The sequence below is a fragment of the Streptopelia decaocto genome, assembly GCF_964273445.1.
Source record: "Streptopelia decaocto genome assembly, chromosome: 6".
Classification (NCBI taxonomy): domain Eukaryota; kingdom Metazoa; phylum Chordata; class Aves; order Columbiformes; family Columbidae; genus Streptopelia; species Streptopelia decaocto.
The window spans coordinates 8,004,637-8,022,237 of NC_138660.1; the positions used below are offsets into that span (position 1 = coordinate 8,004,637).

Genomic DNA, 17,601 nt, shown 5'->3' on the forward strand with positions numbered 1-17,601 from the left:
TACTGGTTCAACTTCAAATATAATTTTCAAGTGATTTAAAGGCTGTGGAGTAACCATCTATTTAGGTTTAAGAGACCAATTAACTTGATTTATCTGAACTCTGATCATAATCAACATAAACTAAGCTAAAATCAATGCAGCTCAACTGAAATAAAGGTAACCATGCAGCCCTTATACCATGTTAGCAAAATCCATTTCAAACCAGCTCTGCAGCTTTTAGATGTGCAGCCTTGTTGTATACAAAATATTCCTTCAGAGGCCACAGGAGTTGAAACCAGTAACACGTGGTGCTTTCAGCCTGGGAGGACAAACCACAGTGTCCACAATTCAGAAAATTCCAGATTTTAATTTGCTTACAGAAGCCCAAGTCCCCCAGGGCAGAGAGGCGGCTTCAGCCAGCGCAGCTGGTCCCTGCACAGCTGCGACACACATCCCATCAGCTGGATCACTGTGCACAGGTGCAGTACAGAGGCAGCCAGTGCTGGTGCACAGCCTGTTCTTAGAGATACACACCAGGTGCTCACACAGCACTTAGAATGAAGCACTGAAGGCCAAAGCTTAGGGAACCCGCATTCACGGCTGATTTACCTCGCTGAGCCTGTCTGCAGTAAGAAGAGTTTTCCAAGAAACACAGCACCTGGCAGCAAGGCTGCTTCAGCCAACAGGACCGCAGGAAGATGTGTTTGAAGAACATCACTCAGCGTGCTGCAAATAACCTGGCACAAGGCAGCGATCTCGGCAGCACCCAGTGCCCTTCTCTGCAGCCACAGGCCAGATAGGGCAAGGATGGAGTAGCCTGGAAGTGTGCGCAGCTCATCTGGGGTGCGCAGGCTCCCAGCTCAGTGGACACTTGCAGCAACAGCCTCACTCCACCCATCCATCCTGGTCCTCCACCCTCAGCAGGGAGCTGGCACCCCCACTGTTTGTTACACAAGCAAAGGCAGGCATTGAGGGCCATATCCACACACCAGCTAGTGACTCCCTAAGAAAATGCTGCCTGCAGCAATCAGCATAACACAGATAATCCCCACCTGACTCCCTACCTGCCTCCAACAGCAAGCTTTTCATTTTGTGCTGCAACCACCCTGATCTCTCTAGTCTAAAACAAGCTCACATGAGCAGCAGTTAAAACCCAGCAGGAATTTGCTGAAGGCAACCAGGGAACCTGGACTCCCACCGCTATTAGTAGCCCTGCAAGCAATCCTGATACAGAGGTGCAGGTGTGCTCTGCAGGGCAGGACCTCTCCCACCTGTGCATGCCCTGAGCACCCGCATCCCCATGACAAAGGCACTTTCTCAGTCCCCAGTACTGGGCAAACAGTGACACTGGAGATGCTGGGAAGCACTTGCTCACAGCCTCTGCTTGCAGAGGACAGAAACTCCCATCCTGGGGGCCATGCTGCTGTGCATCCAGTGCACGCAGCACATACACATCTCTAGCAAATACAGGAGTGACAGGACTGTATTTTACATCTGTGCAGAAGCGTCTACCTCTGTGCACTTTCTGTGCACTGGAAATATCTGGATTCCAGTTGTTCTCTGCACAGAAAGCCGGAGGAGAAAATCTTACACCCTCACAAGACTCTGTAATCACACCATGTTAGTAAGTAGAGGTAGGGTTTCCAACTCACGTTTGCAAAGCACTCAGTGCAGCCCTTTCAGGCTGCTGCACATAATTATATGGTCTAATCTTGTGATCCATCTCAAAAAATATCAATCAATCCTAAATTGCTGCTAAATGAAAGCCATGTAAAAAGTCATATTTGTGACATGTCCCCACTGTTGATAGCCAACCAGGAAGAAAATTTACACAGCCTGGCTCGGCTGACGGTGTGTTTGAGTGTTGCCATTCCTTGTATGCATTTAGCAATCGTGCAGCACACACAGCGTGACCCTCCCAGCTCGGGGGCTGCGTGCCATCTGCCCACAAACTGCACGAGGGCTGTAGAGGGGTTAAGCACTGTCTGGTGGGCGATATTAGCGCAGGATGCTCCAGGACTCTTTTTCCAACATGACGACTTTAGAGGCTATAAGAGTGAGTAATGAGTCCTCTAAATTCAGTTGTTGTCACCAGACACCCTCAATATATAACTGAATTCTCTGCTTCCTTTCCTTGAACTGAGTGGTCCAGGTAGCAGCTATTTGTGCTTTCCTATCCTGGTTGATCCTTGGCAGGTACTTTGTCTTCACAGCCTCCTCTGTAACCCTCCTGAAGAGCTGTGTTGTGCAGCAAGTTCATCAGACAAAAGGTGCCATGTGAGTGGAAAGCTGGTGTGTCTTGTAAAAGGTTCTGGCGTGTTAATATTATGCACACCTACAGCTATTATTGGTGAGGGTCTGCATCTTTTAAATGGAGCTTTGCTCCTCTGTTGGTTGTGTGAGCTGCCAAGAGACTTGAGCTCTTAGAGTGCTGATGAGATACAAAAGCTGAGATGACTGTATCAAGATAAACAAGTCATGAAAAAAATGTGAAGGACAAAAATAAAAGTGATTTTCTTCTTTCATTAACTAGGACAAGTGTATTTCAAAAGGAAATCAAATTTTGAAACGAGCTGTTCAGAGTGGCTGTGTGGCTCAGCACTTTGGCTGCGCTCCAGAGTCTGCCCCTTTGATTTAGTTGTAAGAAGCTAACCAGGATGGACAGTGTCTGCTGGCAAGGGCCACCGGGGTCTGTCCAACCGCTGCCCACTGCCAGGCACAAAATGGAAAAGTGAGCCTGGAGCTTCAGTCCTCTAGGGGATTCTTCAGCTGCTTGGATAGCTTGGAATGCAGACAGGGACTGTGGAAGCCACATCCAGGACTGTCAATCTGTCTCTGCCCTTACGAAGCCTCAGAATTTGCAAAACACTCGTAACACTCCTACAAAACAACTCTTTTCATTAAGTGGCTTTTATTTCTGTTTTTCTACTGTTCTGTCAGTGTTACAAGCTGGGAGTTACAAGCAGCAAGTTCAAACACTCAGACAAAACTGAGCACCCACGTTGCAGCCACCTCTCTTGCTCACATGAGCCAGGATGGGCACAAGGAGCCCAGCAGGTGCCTGGCAGGCAGATGGCAGGTGGGAGCAGCCTTGCTACTGTTTGTGCCATCCTGATTTCCAGAAGTATCAGGTCCTTTCAAATCAAAGAGACCCTCAAAATGCAAAATGCAGATGTGAATCCTAAACACACTTGAAGCTTGTATTTTTGCTTATTCCTTATCCTGACACTAAATACATTCCCAGTCCACGTTTGAGGAGACCAGCCCAGCAGTGAGATGTGGATTGGGACCTCTGATATTCCACCAGAGGTGAGGGAGCAGAACGCAGGGGCTTGATGTGTGCATATGAGCTGGTTTCTGCAGCAAGGATGTGTGGATGGCCTGAGTTATGCTATATAAGCAGTTCAATGCAGCTGGGACATGCTGCATCGCTCTGCTGTTCAAACTGCGCCTGATGCCACCCAGGGAAGATGATAAAATACACCCCGGTACAACTGAAAATATTGGACTTGCATAGGAAGATGGAACACAAGACTGATATCTTAAAGAGTGGCGCAGAGGTTAAATATCACCTATCATCTGAATTCTGTTCTCTTGCAGGTAAGGTTGTATTTCAGCAGCAGGCAAGCAGGTCTTTATCTTGTTGACCCTACAACCACCACAGGTTCAAAAGGAATCAATACTTTTATACTGTCAGTTGTGACATAAACATAAATTCTGTGCCTAGTCGGCAATGCTACTGCAGCTGCCAATTTAGCACATGCAGCAACATATTTCTTGTGTGTGCGAGTTCATAAATAGGACAGTGAATTTTGTCTCCAAGAAAAATGGTACTGTATCTATCTCAAACCGAGGATGGCAGGAATATCTCTTCTCACCTGCTCTTCGATGTCTCCTTAAGCTGCAAGGAGGGCACAGAGCATCTAGTCTTCACTTTCCAATGGATTTTGCTGCAAACTGTGAACTCATCCAAACTTTGGAGACACTTTCATGAATAAATGTGAACCATTTCTGGTTTGTGTCAAGTTGTGTGGCTTTGTGGCAGGTATTTAGTGTTCGGTAAACTGCAGAAGGTAGGAAGGTATTTACTCCATTTGGTTAGGTCAAACTTGTTTAAAAGAGAGAAAAAAAATGCTTTGAGTCAAGTAAATATTTTATTCAAGTTGAAACATTTTTGGTTTGGCTTTTTTTTTTCTTTTAAGAAAAATAGTATTGGGTTTTTTTTTTAAATTCAAGTTAAATTATTTTCAAATGCTGTTCTGGTATGGACATATTTAATCAAAACAATCCACAATCTCCTCTGATCTGTTCTTGGTTTTCCAGAGCTACTTTTTACCCTTAAAGACCAAGGGAATCTTTACTGTGACTCCCAACCTGCCTCATCTGAGCTTCTGTCACAATCCAAGAGTTCTTTAGCATGGAGGAGTGGAAACATCCATTCCCCAAGACCAAAGTGCTCCCATTGTGCTCCTCAGCCCCATCACTAAAGCACAGGCAAGCTCCAGCTACAACAAACAAATTTTGCTGTTGGTTCAAGGGGCCAATTCCCCTGCACACTTTATCCGAAGAAGGAAGTGTTCCTCTTGGTCTAAAGCCTCTCTGACTGATGTCTTGTTATACTCAGCTGGGGACAGAGACTACAAAACATGGTGAGCAGGAAGCCAGCCTGGCATCAAAGGGCTAAGAGAATATGTGCTGGTAGAAGCTGCTTTTTTTAGTAGGTAAAACCTGCAGAAATTAGCAGCGCTGTTGCATTTATGCACTCAGCACAGCAGAGTGAGCAGAAATCTCCATCCAAGGTTAAGAGGTGAGGGATACAACTTGATGAATGACACATGGCGTGTAGAATGTGCAATTGTGGTTGGAAACCAGAGCCAAAGCCCTCAGATGGTTCAACTTCAGAGCATGCCACAGGATTTAACAAAATTGTTCTGAGACCTAGATGGCTCACCGTCTCATAATTCAGGACTGATGCCCTTGGGGGTAGTCATGCCTTCAGTATCTGCTTGGTTTGGCACTGGTAAACCAGGAGCTGATGCCAGGCAGCAGCCCAGCCATGCAGCAGCCACTCTAGCACAGCGAGCTCACACCACAAGGGACGGCATGTCCTTGTACAGAATGAGATCATAATTTGCAATTATCATGTGTTTCATTCTACATTTTTGAAATGGATATACTGAGCAAATACCTCCCTCAAAAAAGAACTGTTAAACTATTATATCACTCTGCTCTGTAGGTCAATAGTTTTTTCACTCAGAAAATGCAAGCACCACATTTTAAACTGAGAAGATGGCAAACATGTTGCCTGGTAGCAGTGAGCTAGCAACAGAGCTCTGCACAACGGTACTGGGAGCGGATGCTTCTAGAAGGCTTCAGCTATTTGCATCTCCACAAAGCCAAGGACTGCCAGAAGGGGAAAAGGCCCCAAGAAATGCCAGACACCAGGTAGAATTATCTGAAACTTCGAGAGCTCTAGGAGTCCCAGGACCTGTCAATGTTCAGCAGCCTCTATCAGGAGTAAGTTCTAAATGTTTTGTTGAAGGGAATCTCCCCAGGGGAGTGCTGGTATCTGAATTAGCTACTTCTCATCTGGAGGAGCCCCATCCTTTATGGACTTCATAATGCAGTTCAAGAGAGGAATGCAGCAGTGGGGTTTTTCAACCATGAATACGTTGTCAATATTCAGCAAGCTGTTCCATTTACAGCTGGCAGCCATTCATACACGGGCAAGAGGACAGGGGAAACACTGTTGTGGCTTCATGCTACTGCAGCCAGCTTTTCTGCTTCCAGTTAATTTAAAAATAAGCCAGAGCTAGTTAGTCTCAGAATAGGGGGGCAATGAGGAGTTGGTCTCTTATGTCTCTGAGATAGTCCTTCAACAGCCAACTGCAAATGTCCTGGAAATGTGTCCTCTGTATTTTCCTTCAGAGTGCATCCTCGTTGCTGTCAAATGTTGGATTGCTGTGGCCTCCCATATTTCCCTCCACAGATATTGCCACAGAGTCTGAGAAGAAGGTTTCATTCAGAGGTGGCCAGGCTGGGTCCTGCTCTAACACTCGCTGCAGCCTTTTGTAATGGCTCTTTGACTGGTACCGGAAGGTCTTTTTCAGCAGCAGCCACAGGGGTCTGTTCTCTATGACAGCTTCCTGTAAAAGCAAGAGCAAAAGGACAATTCTGGAGGACCTGGACAGCAGTTTTCCCTCTTCATTCACAGGACACACATGGGGCAAGTAGCAGAGACCCAGATCTCCCACCCTGTCCTGCTCATCCACATTCTTTAAATAGCATTTTGTTGACCACTTCTCATACCAGCTCCACCAGAGCTCTCCACCAGAAAACTGAGACCAGCTCCTCCAGACAGTTTTCAGGATCTGTGTAGAAAACACCAAAGTTTGCCCATATTTCTCTAGTCTGGGCCAGGGCCTGATACATCCCACGCACCAGAGGACAGAAATGGTGGTTGGGCCTTGCACTCCCTTGTATCTGATCATTCAGATGTGGGACTTTGAGGAAAGAGAGTAAGGGCGAGGTAGGAGCAACCACTCTTGTTTTACCAGATATTTCCAAGTTGGGCTGAGGAGGAGGGAGAAAGAGTGAGACCTGACACTTTCATCTCTCCAGTTTAGTGCTGACAGGTATTTTCAATGACGCATGCTCACCTCGACAATAAAGGACACAGCGAATGTGACCACAAGCATCATCACCATGGAGATCCGCCACATGGTAGGGGTGCAAACAAGCTGAGAAAAAAGCAGGAGAAGCTGATCAACAACATGTCCACACACTGGACACTGGTAGGAGCTTGTGTCATAGAATCATAGACTCAGAAAATCATTTAGATTGGAAAAGACCGTTGTGTCCAACTGTAAACCTAACACTGTCAACTCCACCACTAAACCATGTCCCTAAGCACCACATCTACATGTCTTTTAAATACTTCCAGGGATGGTGACTCAACCACTTCCCTGGGCAGCCTGCTCTACTGCTTCACAACCTTTTCAGTGAATAATTTTTTCCTAATATCCAATCTAAACCTCCCATGGTGCAACTGGAGGCCTACATTTCTATTACAGGAAGTAGTTGGAAGTCTGAGTATTTCAGCTCCACGCTCAGCTCCAGCTTCCCACAGCGGGCAGCACTGGCTTTCTGGCTGTAGCTCAACTTATTTTGGAGCTCAGATCCAAAATTTGGATCAGCAGTTTCTCCAGGGCAAGGCTATTGCAGAATTTCTCACTGCCACTCCCTCCTTTTGTCTTAGCAAATCCACTCTATTCCCTCCAGACAGCCCAGGAGTTTTGCAGTTCTCCTCAAAGGCATTTTAGCCCCTCTCGGCTGCAGTGCTGACAATGTCCCGGGTCACCACAGTCCACAACTAGACTGAGACTTGCTTTGAAGTGCCATCTCGTGGTAGGTTCTTTAACTGGTTTTGCCTGCCGAGCCACTGCTCTGGGAACAGTTACACCGTGAGGCAGCTTTAGCTAAGCTGCTTAGTATTCAAAATCCAGGTCCATTCCCCTTGTCTGTGTTTCTCTTTCCATGTTTCATTATTTCCCTTTCTAAATCCACTTGCCAACCCTCATGCAAAGCTACAGGACTGGAAGCAGCATCTTTTTCAGTATTCGCTATCCAAAGGCACAACACTTCATCATTCTGATGGCAAATGTACTGAAAAAATAGCTGTGCGTTACTTTTGTTGTTTTGTTCCTGCGACTTCTGCTACAAGGCTGTGTCACAGTGGATGAGGTTAACATCTCCCAGCCTCAACACCCTGTTGCCAGGTCCACTGACAACCCTGTCCTACAGCCGATGTAGATTTTATCCTTCCCTTGCATTTCTCCTAAGATAGATTTGCATAAGGCAACTCCCAGTTTGCATTCTGCCAGACTAAATAAACCAAGCCCTATCACTATTTATTAATAAAGGATCCAGGCAGATCCCTTATTGCAATGACAGTCCCACTAGTCTTTCTCTACAACTGTTCCAAAGCCAAATACTGCTTTAGGAAACTGAGAACTGTCTGAAATTTAAACAGGAAGCCTGAAAATATTTGGGACTAAGAACCGAGAGGTGCTGTGAGTGTGAACTGGCAGATCTTTGCAGGAGGATCTGTGTGCAGAGCAGCACAGCCTGAGAAACACAAATGCATGGTGCCTTAGTTTAAACTTGCAGGGCCTAGCCCCTTTTCTCTCCTGGCTTCACAACTATCAAGCCATCAACATACCAAGCATGGTAAACTTAGTGATGTCATCTTCTCTTGTATGGACAACGTGCTGAAACAATCAAACGTGCATGTGTAGTTGCCCAGGTGCCAGAATGCACAGATCTGAGTTTGGAGCTACTGTTATCTCCAGGTTCTTCCAGCCCATCATCTGAAGTCCATCTCTTTAAATTTGATTTGCCTTTAGAGGTACCATGTATCGCTGCAAAAGTCTGTGCCTTTTGGTAAAAGCAATCCCACTTACAACAGGACTGGCAGCAGGAAGAAAACCCACCTTGGACCAATACTCACATCCATCTTAGAGTAGAGATCATCAATATCAGCAAACAGCAAGAAGAGGCAAATGCCCAGCTGTCCTATGAGCACCAGTATGAACACATCTGAAGAGATAAGAAGAAGCAAATAAAACCACAGTGTTGTGAGCAACCTCAGCTGCTTGCCTTTACTACTGAAGACTGTAATCATTTTCTGTGTGAAACAGTAAAAAATCAAATCCATTTCAGCAAAAGAAAAGTGAACAGAGTAAAACCCCAGCTTTACTGGTCAAGCAGATATAGGTAAGGCTGGGACAAGCCTTGTAGCCACAGATTTAAAATGCTAAAAGCATCTTTCATAGAATCATAGAATCATTTAGGTTGGAAAAGACCTTTAAGATCATTGAGTCCAACCATAAACTTAACACTGCCAAGCCCATCGATAAGCCATGTCCCTAACCCCTAATTCTGTCTCATCTCAAGATGACTCATTCAGGCTGCCTTAAGTAATGTGATGCTTCTGTGAGCCATCACCACCTTCCTGCTACTCCTTAAAAGTTTTTATCAAACTCCATTTGTCTATTTCAGAAATCCAAATGCCAGGGCCAAGTTTTTAGCATTACAGAAGGACAAAGTGTGGGCCCAGCTCAGAGAGCTGCTGGTCACAGGATGCCACTGGCACTAAAACTTCTGAAAAGTTGGCCTTTAGTCATTTAGAAATCTAATACTGGGCTTCTGCTTTTTTGGCTGGCATCACTTGAGTCAAGTTTTAATTTTTCTCTATTGAATTGACCTCTTGTGTTGACTTACAGATCCCTCCCTTTCTCCCCACACTTACAGTTTGTGTAGACAGGTTGCCTGAAAGGCTTTCCCTTGGAAAACACTAGTGCTATAATGATGCAGTTGATGGTACTTAGCAGCCACACTGTGGTGTTTTCATAGCTCTTGTAGCCATTGTCCATTTGCTCAAGGGTTACATCTCTCATCCCACCATGTCCCAGGCTGGAAATAGAGGAGGAATTCTCCATGTGATTGTTCATCAAGAGGCAGGCACTGAAAAAGAGAGTCACACCGGTCAGCAAACAATCACTGTCCTGGTTTTTTCCCCCTGCTTCCCATACCACTATGAGGAATTCTCCCCCACAGCCATGATTTGCTCCTGCTATCACAAGGTTGCAGGTTTTTGGCAATATCCTCAATTTTACCCACTGGATTGAGCTTTCTGAAATTGGCAGAGCCTGAGCTCAAACCTGCTTGGATACTCTGGTCTTCTCTGCAATCAAATACTCCTCTTTGTGCTCAACAGCGGCATTCTCACCACATGTGCTGTGTTGCATGGAAGACTTGCTGGAGAATGTAGGGACCTGCAGACAACACTGCTTAATATGTCTGCACCCTGTGAGGAAGCACAGGCTCTGCCTGCAGCTGCCAATCAGGCCTGTAGTTAAGCTGATTAATAGTACCATGCAGACCTGTCCCACTTGGGTCTGCCCTGTGGCACCCAGAGTCCCAAGAAGGGGGACCTACCTGTGCATGTCAGTCTTGGAATACCAAGGCTGCTCCTGGACCACCACGAACCCGAAAATCTGCATGCTGAGGCTGAAGAGGATGTTAAGTACAACAGAGAGCAGCAGCGGAGGCGAGATAAGTTGGCTAGGAGGCCTGTAGGGAACCAGCTTTGGATAGGCACCTGTGAAACTCACTGAAACACGCACAGACATGTTAACTAGTGTGTCCAAAATACAAGCAGTGCTGCTGTATATTATTGTTATCAATGGCCATCACTTTTACAGTCTATAATATTCTTTATAACACATACAAATACTAGTATCAAGTATAAAATACAAAGGTTTTTTCTTATAAAATCTTAACGGCCACAGAGCAGGTTAATTAATGGTGTCTGACTATCATGAGGCTTTTTGGAAAAGAAAATATTGGATTTTTATTTGGCTACTGTCAGGACCAAGGGTATAAGGATATTCTCAGGGTCTCCTGTTCTCTTTCTGTCACTTGTCAACTATGGCTTGGGATTTTCTGTTGCCCATGTTCTGTGCATTCTCCTGGACTAAGCACCTAGTGCCTGGTTATTTCAGCTGGTGGAGGACTGCATTAGCTGAATCAACAGGTTTTCCTCTGTTCTTAGGTTTAACAAAGTTATCCAGACTTTGAGTAAAACTGCTATACAGAAAGCCTTGATGCAGTGTCCCAAATGGGCTGCTTGCAAGCAAGGTAGCTTTTGGCACCTGGTATTGTGGCTGAGCCTTTTAGGCTTGATTTAATGAAAGCTTTTTCCAGTTGTCTATGTTCCAGCAGAGATGGAAGACAGCTATGTACTTTTGATATGTGCTTTTCATGCTCCTACCCTTGCCATTCCTGATTTTGAATCCTTCCTGCATTTATCTCAACCACCGCTTCTTTCCCTTTCCCCTCTAACATCAGTTTCCTCTCCTATTCTTGGATTCCAGCTTCTTGCTCTGTAGTGTCTGACATCTGTCTTTTCTTTCCTCTCCTTTTTGTATCTCTTTCCTCTCACATCTCCTGCCTACACAGCTTCAAATATGAGTTGGATTCCAAACAGTCAATCCCTACACTTTTTCATTTGTGCACGGATCCTTAGGTATCTTCTTGATCTGCTTTCTCAAGTCAACAGGAAAAAATCTGAATAGACTTCCCACTTCATTCCTCCTTCTAAAGATAACATCCCAGTTACCCACAACCTCCATCTTCAGCAAATGCACCATTAAGAATTACCCATCTTATTTCAGAGCTTTTCTCAAACAAGAGACCTCTTCTACTAACCTAAACATCCTGTACTCTACATAGTCTCTCCCTTTTCTTCCTTTCTGTACACACGATTATGCATTTCCAAGGAGCTGAAAAACATTTTCGATCATTCTCGCATTAATACATAGGATGACTAAGGGGCTTACTTGTCACACCAATTACAGTGGTAATAGCCAGATCTTGGAACAAAAATTGGTAATTCCCAAAAGAGTTTAGTTGCTGAAAAGAACACAAAGAAAAACAAAATCACAAATCAGACATTTGCCATGGGCTTGTTTATATCGTCTTCAGAAAGCTGTATTATTTTCATGGAGCTAATGCTCTCCTGTTTGTTCTGAAACGCTAGTCAGCAGATAAGACGACCACACAATCCACCACCCTGCAGTGAACACTCTCATTTTGTGCATTGTTCAGCCTAACAATGCTTCTAGTTCCCTCAATGCAATAAAAAAGAAGGCTATTTGAAGAGACGTGCTTTCTCAATGCTGGGTGACTTCTGAAAGCAAAGCCCTCCTCTCTATTTGGGAAGAAGCCATGCAAAAATGCTTTAAGGCACCCTAGGGGATTTTGCTTACTGTCAAGCTAATTCATGCTTTAAATGCTGAGTAAATTGCAACAGCATATGCTTACGCCAGATTCTCCCTTTTCACAGACATATGCCCTCACCCAAAATACTGTTCAGTATCTCAGCATTCTTTTTGCCCAGCTTGGATCTTGAGCCTGCTGGCTGAAGTTAATGGGAAGAATCCAGTTTTCAGCTGAGGGTACAGGAGGACCATATGATCACGCCACAGAAATTTGCAGCTCAGATAAAGGTAAAGCTCCATACTCTAGTTTTATTGTGGCTTTTATGGATTGTTTCTCCTACAAGGGAGTAGTAGCCCATCCAGTCCTAGCCAACATATTCGCAAGACATACCCAGTACAGCAGGAGAACACCAAGGTACTGAATGGTGCTGTACAGCGCCATGTACTTGAACATGCAGAAGGAAGTGACAAGGGCAGCACGGCCTTCCCTGTGTGGAGACATGAACAAAGGACAGCAATTAGATGATGGGTCTGCTCCTCTTGCCAGTCCTCTCAAAATGCTGTTCAAAAAGAAGGTATGTGTCACAAGCAGAGAAGTCTCCACTGTAGATGCCCTCCTCCTGTAGCCTTGAGATAATTAATGTATCTTAAAGGAATTTGAGATGAGAACTAGGCAAATGTCAATTTCAAGGTCAAAAGTATTTATTTTTTCCTGTTCTGGCCTGGTGGGAACACCCAACACTAATATTTGAGAGGAGTGGGAACTGTCTCCTTTATGTAACAGGAAACAAACCCCCATGCTTACCTGATTAGCTCTGGCACACATGCTATGCTGGGGGTTCGGGATGTGAAAGGTGAAGCCACAGATGCCTCCTGCTCCGACAGTGATATCCCTGCATGTGCCACTTTCAAAGCCTGAAAGTTAATTCTCCTTCAGCACTCACAGACCAGGAAGACACAGCAACTGATAAGTCAGCCAAGAAATTACCCCTTGTTACACGATCCCTTCTGTGAACAGCAGCCTCTTTTCACTCCCTGGATGTGCTCTGCCTGAAAGGTTCCTCCAGTGGGATGGAGGCATCACATCCAGAAGAAGAATGGGAATGACAGCATGGGAAAGCCCACCTCCCATAGAACCCAAAGCCATCCACCACCAGCTGCAGAAGACACGTTTGCCTCTGCCTCCTTTGTCAGCCCTCACTTGCAATCACACCTTATGTAGACAGTCTAGGTTCTCTGCTTGCTTCCCCCAGGAGAACCCTTGGGACTTATTGTTAAGGCAAGTGAGTGCTTCACTGCCTAGGTGGCATTGCTCCCACTGATACAAGGATGTGCAGAGTCATGGAGTGAACTAAACCTGCCTAGAAGGGAGTTCTGGGTCCCACCTGAACATGGACCCTTCCTTTTGGAAAGAAAAAAACAAACCAAACAAACAAAAACTAATTAAAAACAAACAAACAAAACAAAACACAATCCACACACACACACAAAATTCTTGCACTTCAGTAAAATGTGCATTTATAAAAACCTTGTAGGGCTGCAGCTGTTCCCCATGAAAACTTCTCCTCACCTAAGTCTTCTCTACCCTCAGACACTGAAGATGAACACCAGTGGAGAATTTGGAGAATCCTCTGGTGGTTTTTGCAAGGAAATTAATCAGTCTTTGAGACCACAAACCACAAGAATCTCTGCCTAAGACAGCTCTTGCAATGTGAAGACCACACTGTGGCCTGAATAAGAACTGGCACCAGTACATCTGCTCTGTGACTAAGCAGAGCAGTGTGTGCTCAGTATGGGGTATTCTACTGGCATTGCATTCACTTTTCATTTTTTAAATAAATATATTGTAAATAATTGTCACTTACCCCACAGTCATTGGCTCCATCTCCACACATGCCCACAAAGTAACTAAAAAATAAAGCAACCTACAGTTCAGTGCTGGGGAAAATGAGACCTATAAACAGGAGGAAATCAGAGCCTCCTCCATACAAGTCATTTGTACAAGTCATGTGAGCCTTTTGTTCAAAGCCCTTCTGGAAAGCTGAAAGACTGAAATACAAGCCCAGGACCATGGACTGTGCATGTGCCTTGGGCTTGCACCTCAAATGTGCCTATAGTGAAGAGTTTCTGCTATGACGGACTGAAGAATTCATTACCATGAATTTTTATGTTCACTACAACAAACTGGGTGTGAGGTCAATCGTACGAGAGGAAAGGGCTAATGCTGGCAGCCCTGCTCAGAAAGGAAGGATTGCAGGCACTGGTACCTCATGTTCACTGGGAACAGACATGAACTGATGGTTCAGGGAAGCCAAACAGTGGTTGGGTTGCTCAAAACTGCTCACACCAGGCTGATAATTCGGAAAGAGCCTAAAGCTCACCCTGTTCTAGGGCAGGGCAAGGGGCCAGCTAGTTGGCTGGAGGTCTTCAAAAGATTTGGGAAACAGCTGAACAACAGGCAACAAAACACCTGGGACTCACGGATATATATACACCTCTGCAACTGTGAGCAGCACATGACATACTAATCCAGACTGTCCTGCTGTGTTTCCTAACCCATCACACCAAGTCAGTAACAGTGCAGTAAAAGGACTGCCAGCATCCGAGAAGCTGCAGTGCTGGGAGATATTCCCAAAAATCTTGGGTAGACAAGTGCCCCTCCTTCATGCGCAGAAAGTGAAGTAAGGATGAAGGATGATGTGAACAAACGAAAGCCAGAATCATGGGAGTGTTAGGTCTTTGACAGGTCGCCAAACCAACATGGACTTCAGCATTTCTTCTTTAATAGGCTTTTGCAATTTAAGTGCCAAAGTGTGGAAGTTTCAGTTTTGTGCACTTCCAGGGAATGCTATGTTAGACAAAAGCTAACTCTTACTAGACTCTTTTCAAGCCTGGAAATTCACCAAACACCTCTTAACTCTCAGTGCTCATTATGAACTTACTCCAGCTTTTGAAACTCTTCTACAAGGCTGGATTTTTGACCAGGAGACATTCGAGCAAAAACTGTTCCATTCAGCAGGAGCTGTAAGGAGAAAAAAGGAAATTATTTTTAAGCACTTGAGGCAAGCGTCACAGTGATTTCAGTGATTATCTGGAATAGAAATCACCAAAAATTCACATTTCCAAACAACTCACACTAGACTCCAAAACAGGAAAGGCTGATGATCAAAGATAAAAGGTATATTAATTAATACTTTGAAAAAAATAACAATCACAATAAGGACAAGAGGCCTGGTGTGTCATTTGAATTACCTGATGAACAGAGATTACCAGGCAGGGATTTACTAGAAGACAATTCATGAGACTACCCTTTCCATAAAACAGGCAAGTCATGCTGAATTGCATACATATGGGCACAAATGTTTTAAGTTACATCCTCACACCATGAGGAAGGTTTGCTGCTCTTATGTGCAGGAAAAATCCAGGGGTTTTCAGATCCTTCTCCATATGTTAGTATCAGAGATTCATCCAGCCCATTAAGTATTTCAAGGTTAGAATTGCTCCCAAAAGATGTCCTGGTACAGACCTCTTCAGCTAATTATATCAGGACAATCCACATCTACTGAATGGCAAGCTGCTCCAGTTAAATAATCCAGACCTTACCTTTGGAAGTAAGTGCCTGAAATGTTGTGCTATGATTTGGTAAGATTTTCCACTCATAGCAAAATGATACTGGCCCGACTCCAATGCTGGCCTGATTCTTCTTTCAGTCTGACTGTCATTCTCCTATAAAACAAGACAAATGAGTGTTGCCTGCAAGCCCTCAAAAGCTGCTATGTGCATTTACACAAGCACTACTACAGACAAAGAAAAGGACATACCAGGGGGAGGGCACTTGTGAAGACTCTGGGAGACCCGGGTTCAAGGCCCCTTGTCTTCACCTGGATTTGTAAAGGGATTTAGCCATTTAATGCCATTAATTTCAGTGTGAACTGGATCCTTCATTTGCCTTAAAAGCTGGCCCTCAGCATTGCCACGTTTGATAGAATTTATGCAACACTGCCCATCTGGTGGGCTGCACTGTGAGAAGGGTGAGAGAGCATACGGGCACCACAGCCGGGTGGTGCCTTTCTGCAGTGAAATATGGTGGATGCTGCTCAGGCTGAGCTTTGGCAGAAAGGAGGCCCTCAACAGCCTCTGCAGAGACTCCTGACCATCTGCCTGACTCCAGTACCTCTCAGAGAATGGTCAGCATCTTCGGACATACTCTTCAGGGAGTCTTTGTCTCAGTTTCTTTGTGGAGAGGCTTGATTAAATATAATTTCTTAGCATAGCTAGCCTATGTTTCACAGTGTATATGCAATTTCTCAACAGTTAATCTGTGTTTTAATTCTGCAGGTATGGGGAAGTGCTAACTACCTGCTTGAACAGGTCTGGTTTATACAGTGCAGTTCCATAGATTTTAAGTCCACATCCGTACTACCAAATTTGCTTTGCAGGGAAAGGAAACATGCTTTAAACTGGCATCAGCTAAGCATGTGGGTTGGAGACAAATCTTCCTTGGGTTTCTGCAAAGCTATTCTCAAACCTAGCTAGGCAGTTAGCAAAAACCTGTTCACAAGATAATACGCTAGGAAGGAAGATCTAGGGGAGTACAATATAAACATCCATTCTTTTTAAACACTTTCCTAGCACATAACATTCTGACATGCAGAAAATGGTGAATGACTGGTCTCTGTTACACTAGCATAATCTCACTGTATTATTTAAAGCATTCCAGCTGAGTTTGTTTAGCTGCTGCACAACACCTGCTTCTCATATGCCTACCAGGGTTCTGTAATCTCCAGTTTTGTTTTCTTCTAGTGGTTTCCAGGTTATATATGCTGAAAAAGATCCAGGTATTTCATTTGCTTCCACAAGAATCACTCTGTTCATTGGAGAAATCATCCCAGCATTTTTGGCAACAGTTACAGCTGTCTGAATGTTGTCACCTAGAAAAATCAAGGGGAGTGTCATTTTTAAATTTCTGCAATGAGGAATTGCTTATGGAGGAAACATGAGTCTTTTCCTTAATCTCACAAGAAGCAGCAAAATTTCAGAGTATTGCCTAAGAAAGCTTTGGTAAAAATCAAAAATTTGCAAGTGAAGTCCATCTCAACAATTTAATGTATTTTCATCTGGAAATGAAATATTTTCATTTTGATGTGGAGACGAAATATTTTCGTCTTCAGCTTCAGGAAATCCAGATGGGGAATGTGCTCCTAGCTGATGTGTTCTAGACAAAAAACAACAAGGGATTCACTGCTAGTATTGCTGATTGTCACCAATTGCCCTTAGACAGCTTTGTTGTAGGATGTGTTCTGAAAGAGGGGAAGCCCAAGAAGACAAGACTTGCATTACTCATGAAAAAATGTCTTTGGACCATGTGAAAACTGGGGGTCATTCCATCCAAATACAAACCAGTCCTTCAAGAAAAAAATGGGATATATAGGGACTGGTAGGCATGATAACCAAATGTCATAAGGTTCAGTGACTTGTCCTGGCATTCATGCTCCATCTCTGCTCATTTATGAGAACAGGATTTCATGAGGGCCTATGAAGAGGGGATCTTGCATGACATGTCTTTGTCCATGTCATCTCATAAACTTAGCAGGGAGAACAAATGGACTCACTAGAAAGCATCAGAGGAACAGGAAGGCTCTGATCTGTGGTGAAAGGCAGACAGATTAAGAGTTGGGTATCTGACACAGCCTGATGAAGCTGTCAGGAACATAAGCCTGCATAGTTCAGCTCACATCATTATTACAACACAGTTGCTTCGTGGACTACAATTGTCTGAAAGATACCAATGTCTGTGACTTCCTACCTGTGGTGGCAAGAAAGCAATAGACTGTTCACT

The 17,601-nt window shown here is 44.5% G+C and overlaps 1 protein-coding gene across 1 annotated transcript in view; it reads right to left on the reverse strand.

Annotated features, from left to right (window-relative positions):
* Positions 1-4,120: 4,120 nt before the first annotated feature.
* LOC309441928 (putative cation-transporting ATPase 13A4) overlaps positions 4,121-17,601 on the reverse strand; it is a 41,417-nt gene continuing 27,936 nt past the window's right edge. The window contains exons 19-30 of the mRNA XM_082057220.1: positions 16,530-16,693; positions 15,366-15,488; positions 14,705-14,784; positions 13,628-13,670; positions 12,568-12,677; positions 12,154-12,250; positions 11,382-11,454; positions 9,979-10,153; positions 9,290-9,504; positions 8,489-8,577; positions 6,639-6,719; positions 4,121-6,125 (exon numbers count right to left, since the gene is read on the reverse strand). Of these exons, the coding sequence (XP_081913346.1) occupies positions 5,904-6,125; positions 6,639-6,719; positions 8,489-8,577; positions 9,290-9,504; positions 9,979-10,153; positions 11,382-11,454; positions 12,154-12,250; positions 12,568-12,677; positions 13,628-13,670; positions 14,705-14,784; positions 15,366-15,488; positions 16,530-16,693 (1,472 nt within the window). The 3' untranslated portion in view covers positions 4,121-5,903. The remainder of the gene's footprint in view (positions 6,126-6,638; positions 6,720-8,488; positions 8,578-9,289; positions 9,505-9,978; positions 10,154-11,381; positions 11,455-12,153; positions 12,251-12,567; positions 12,678-13,627; positions 13,671-14,704; positions 14,785-15,365; positions 15,489-16,529; positions 16,694-17,601) is intronic.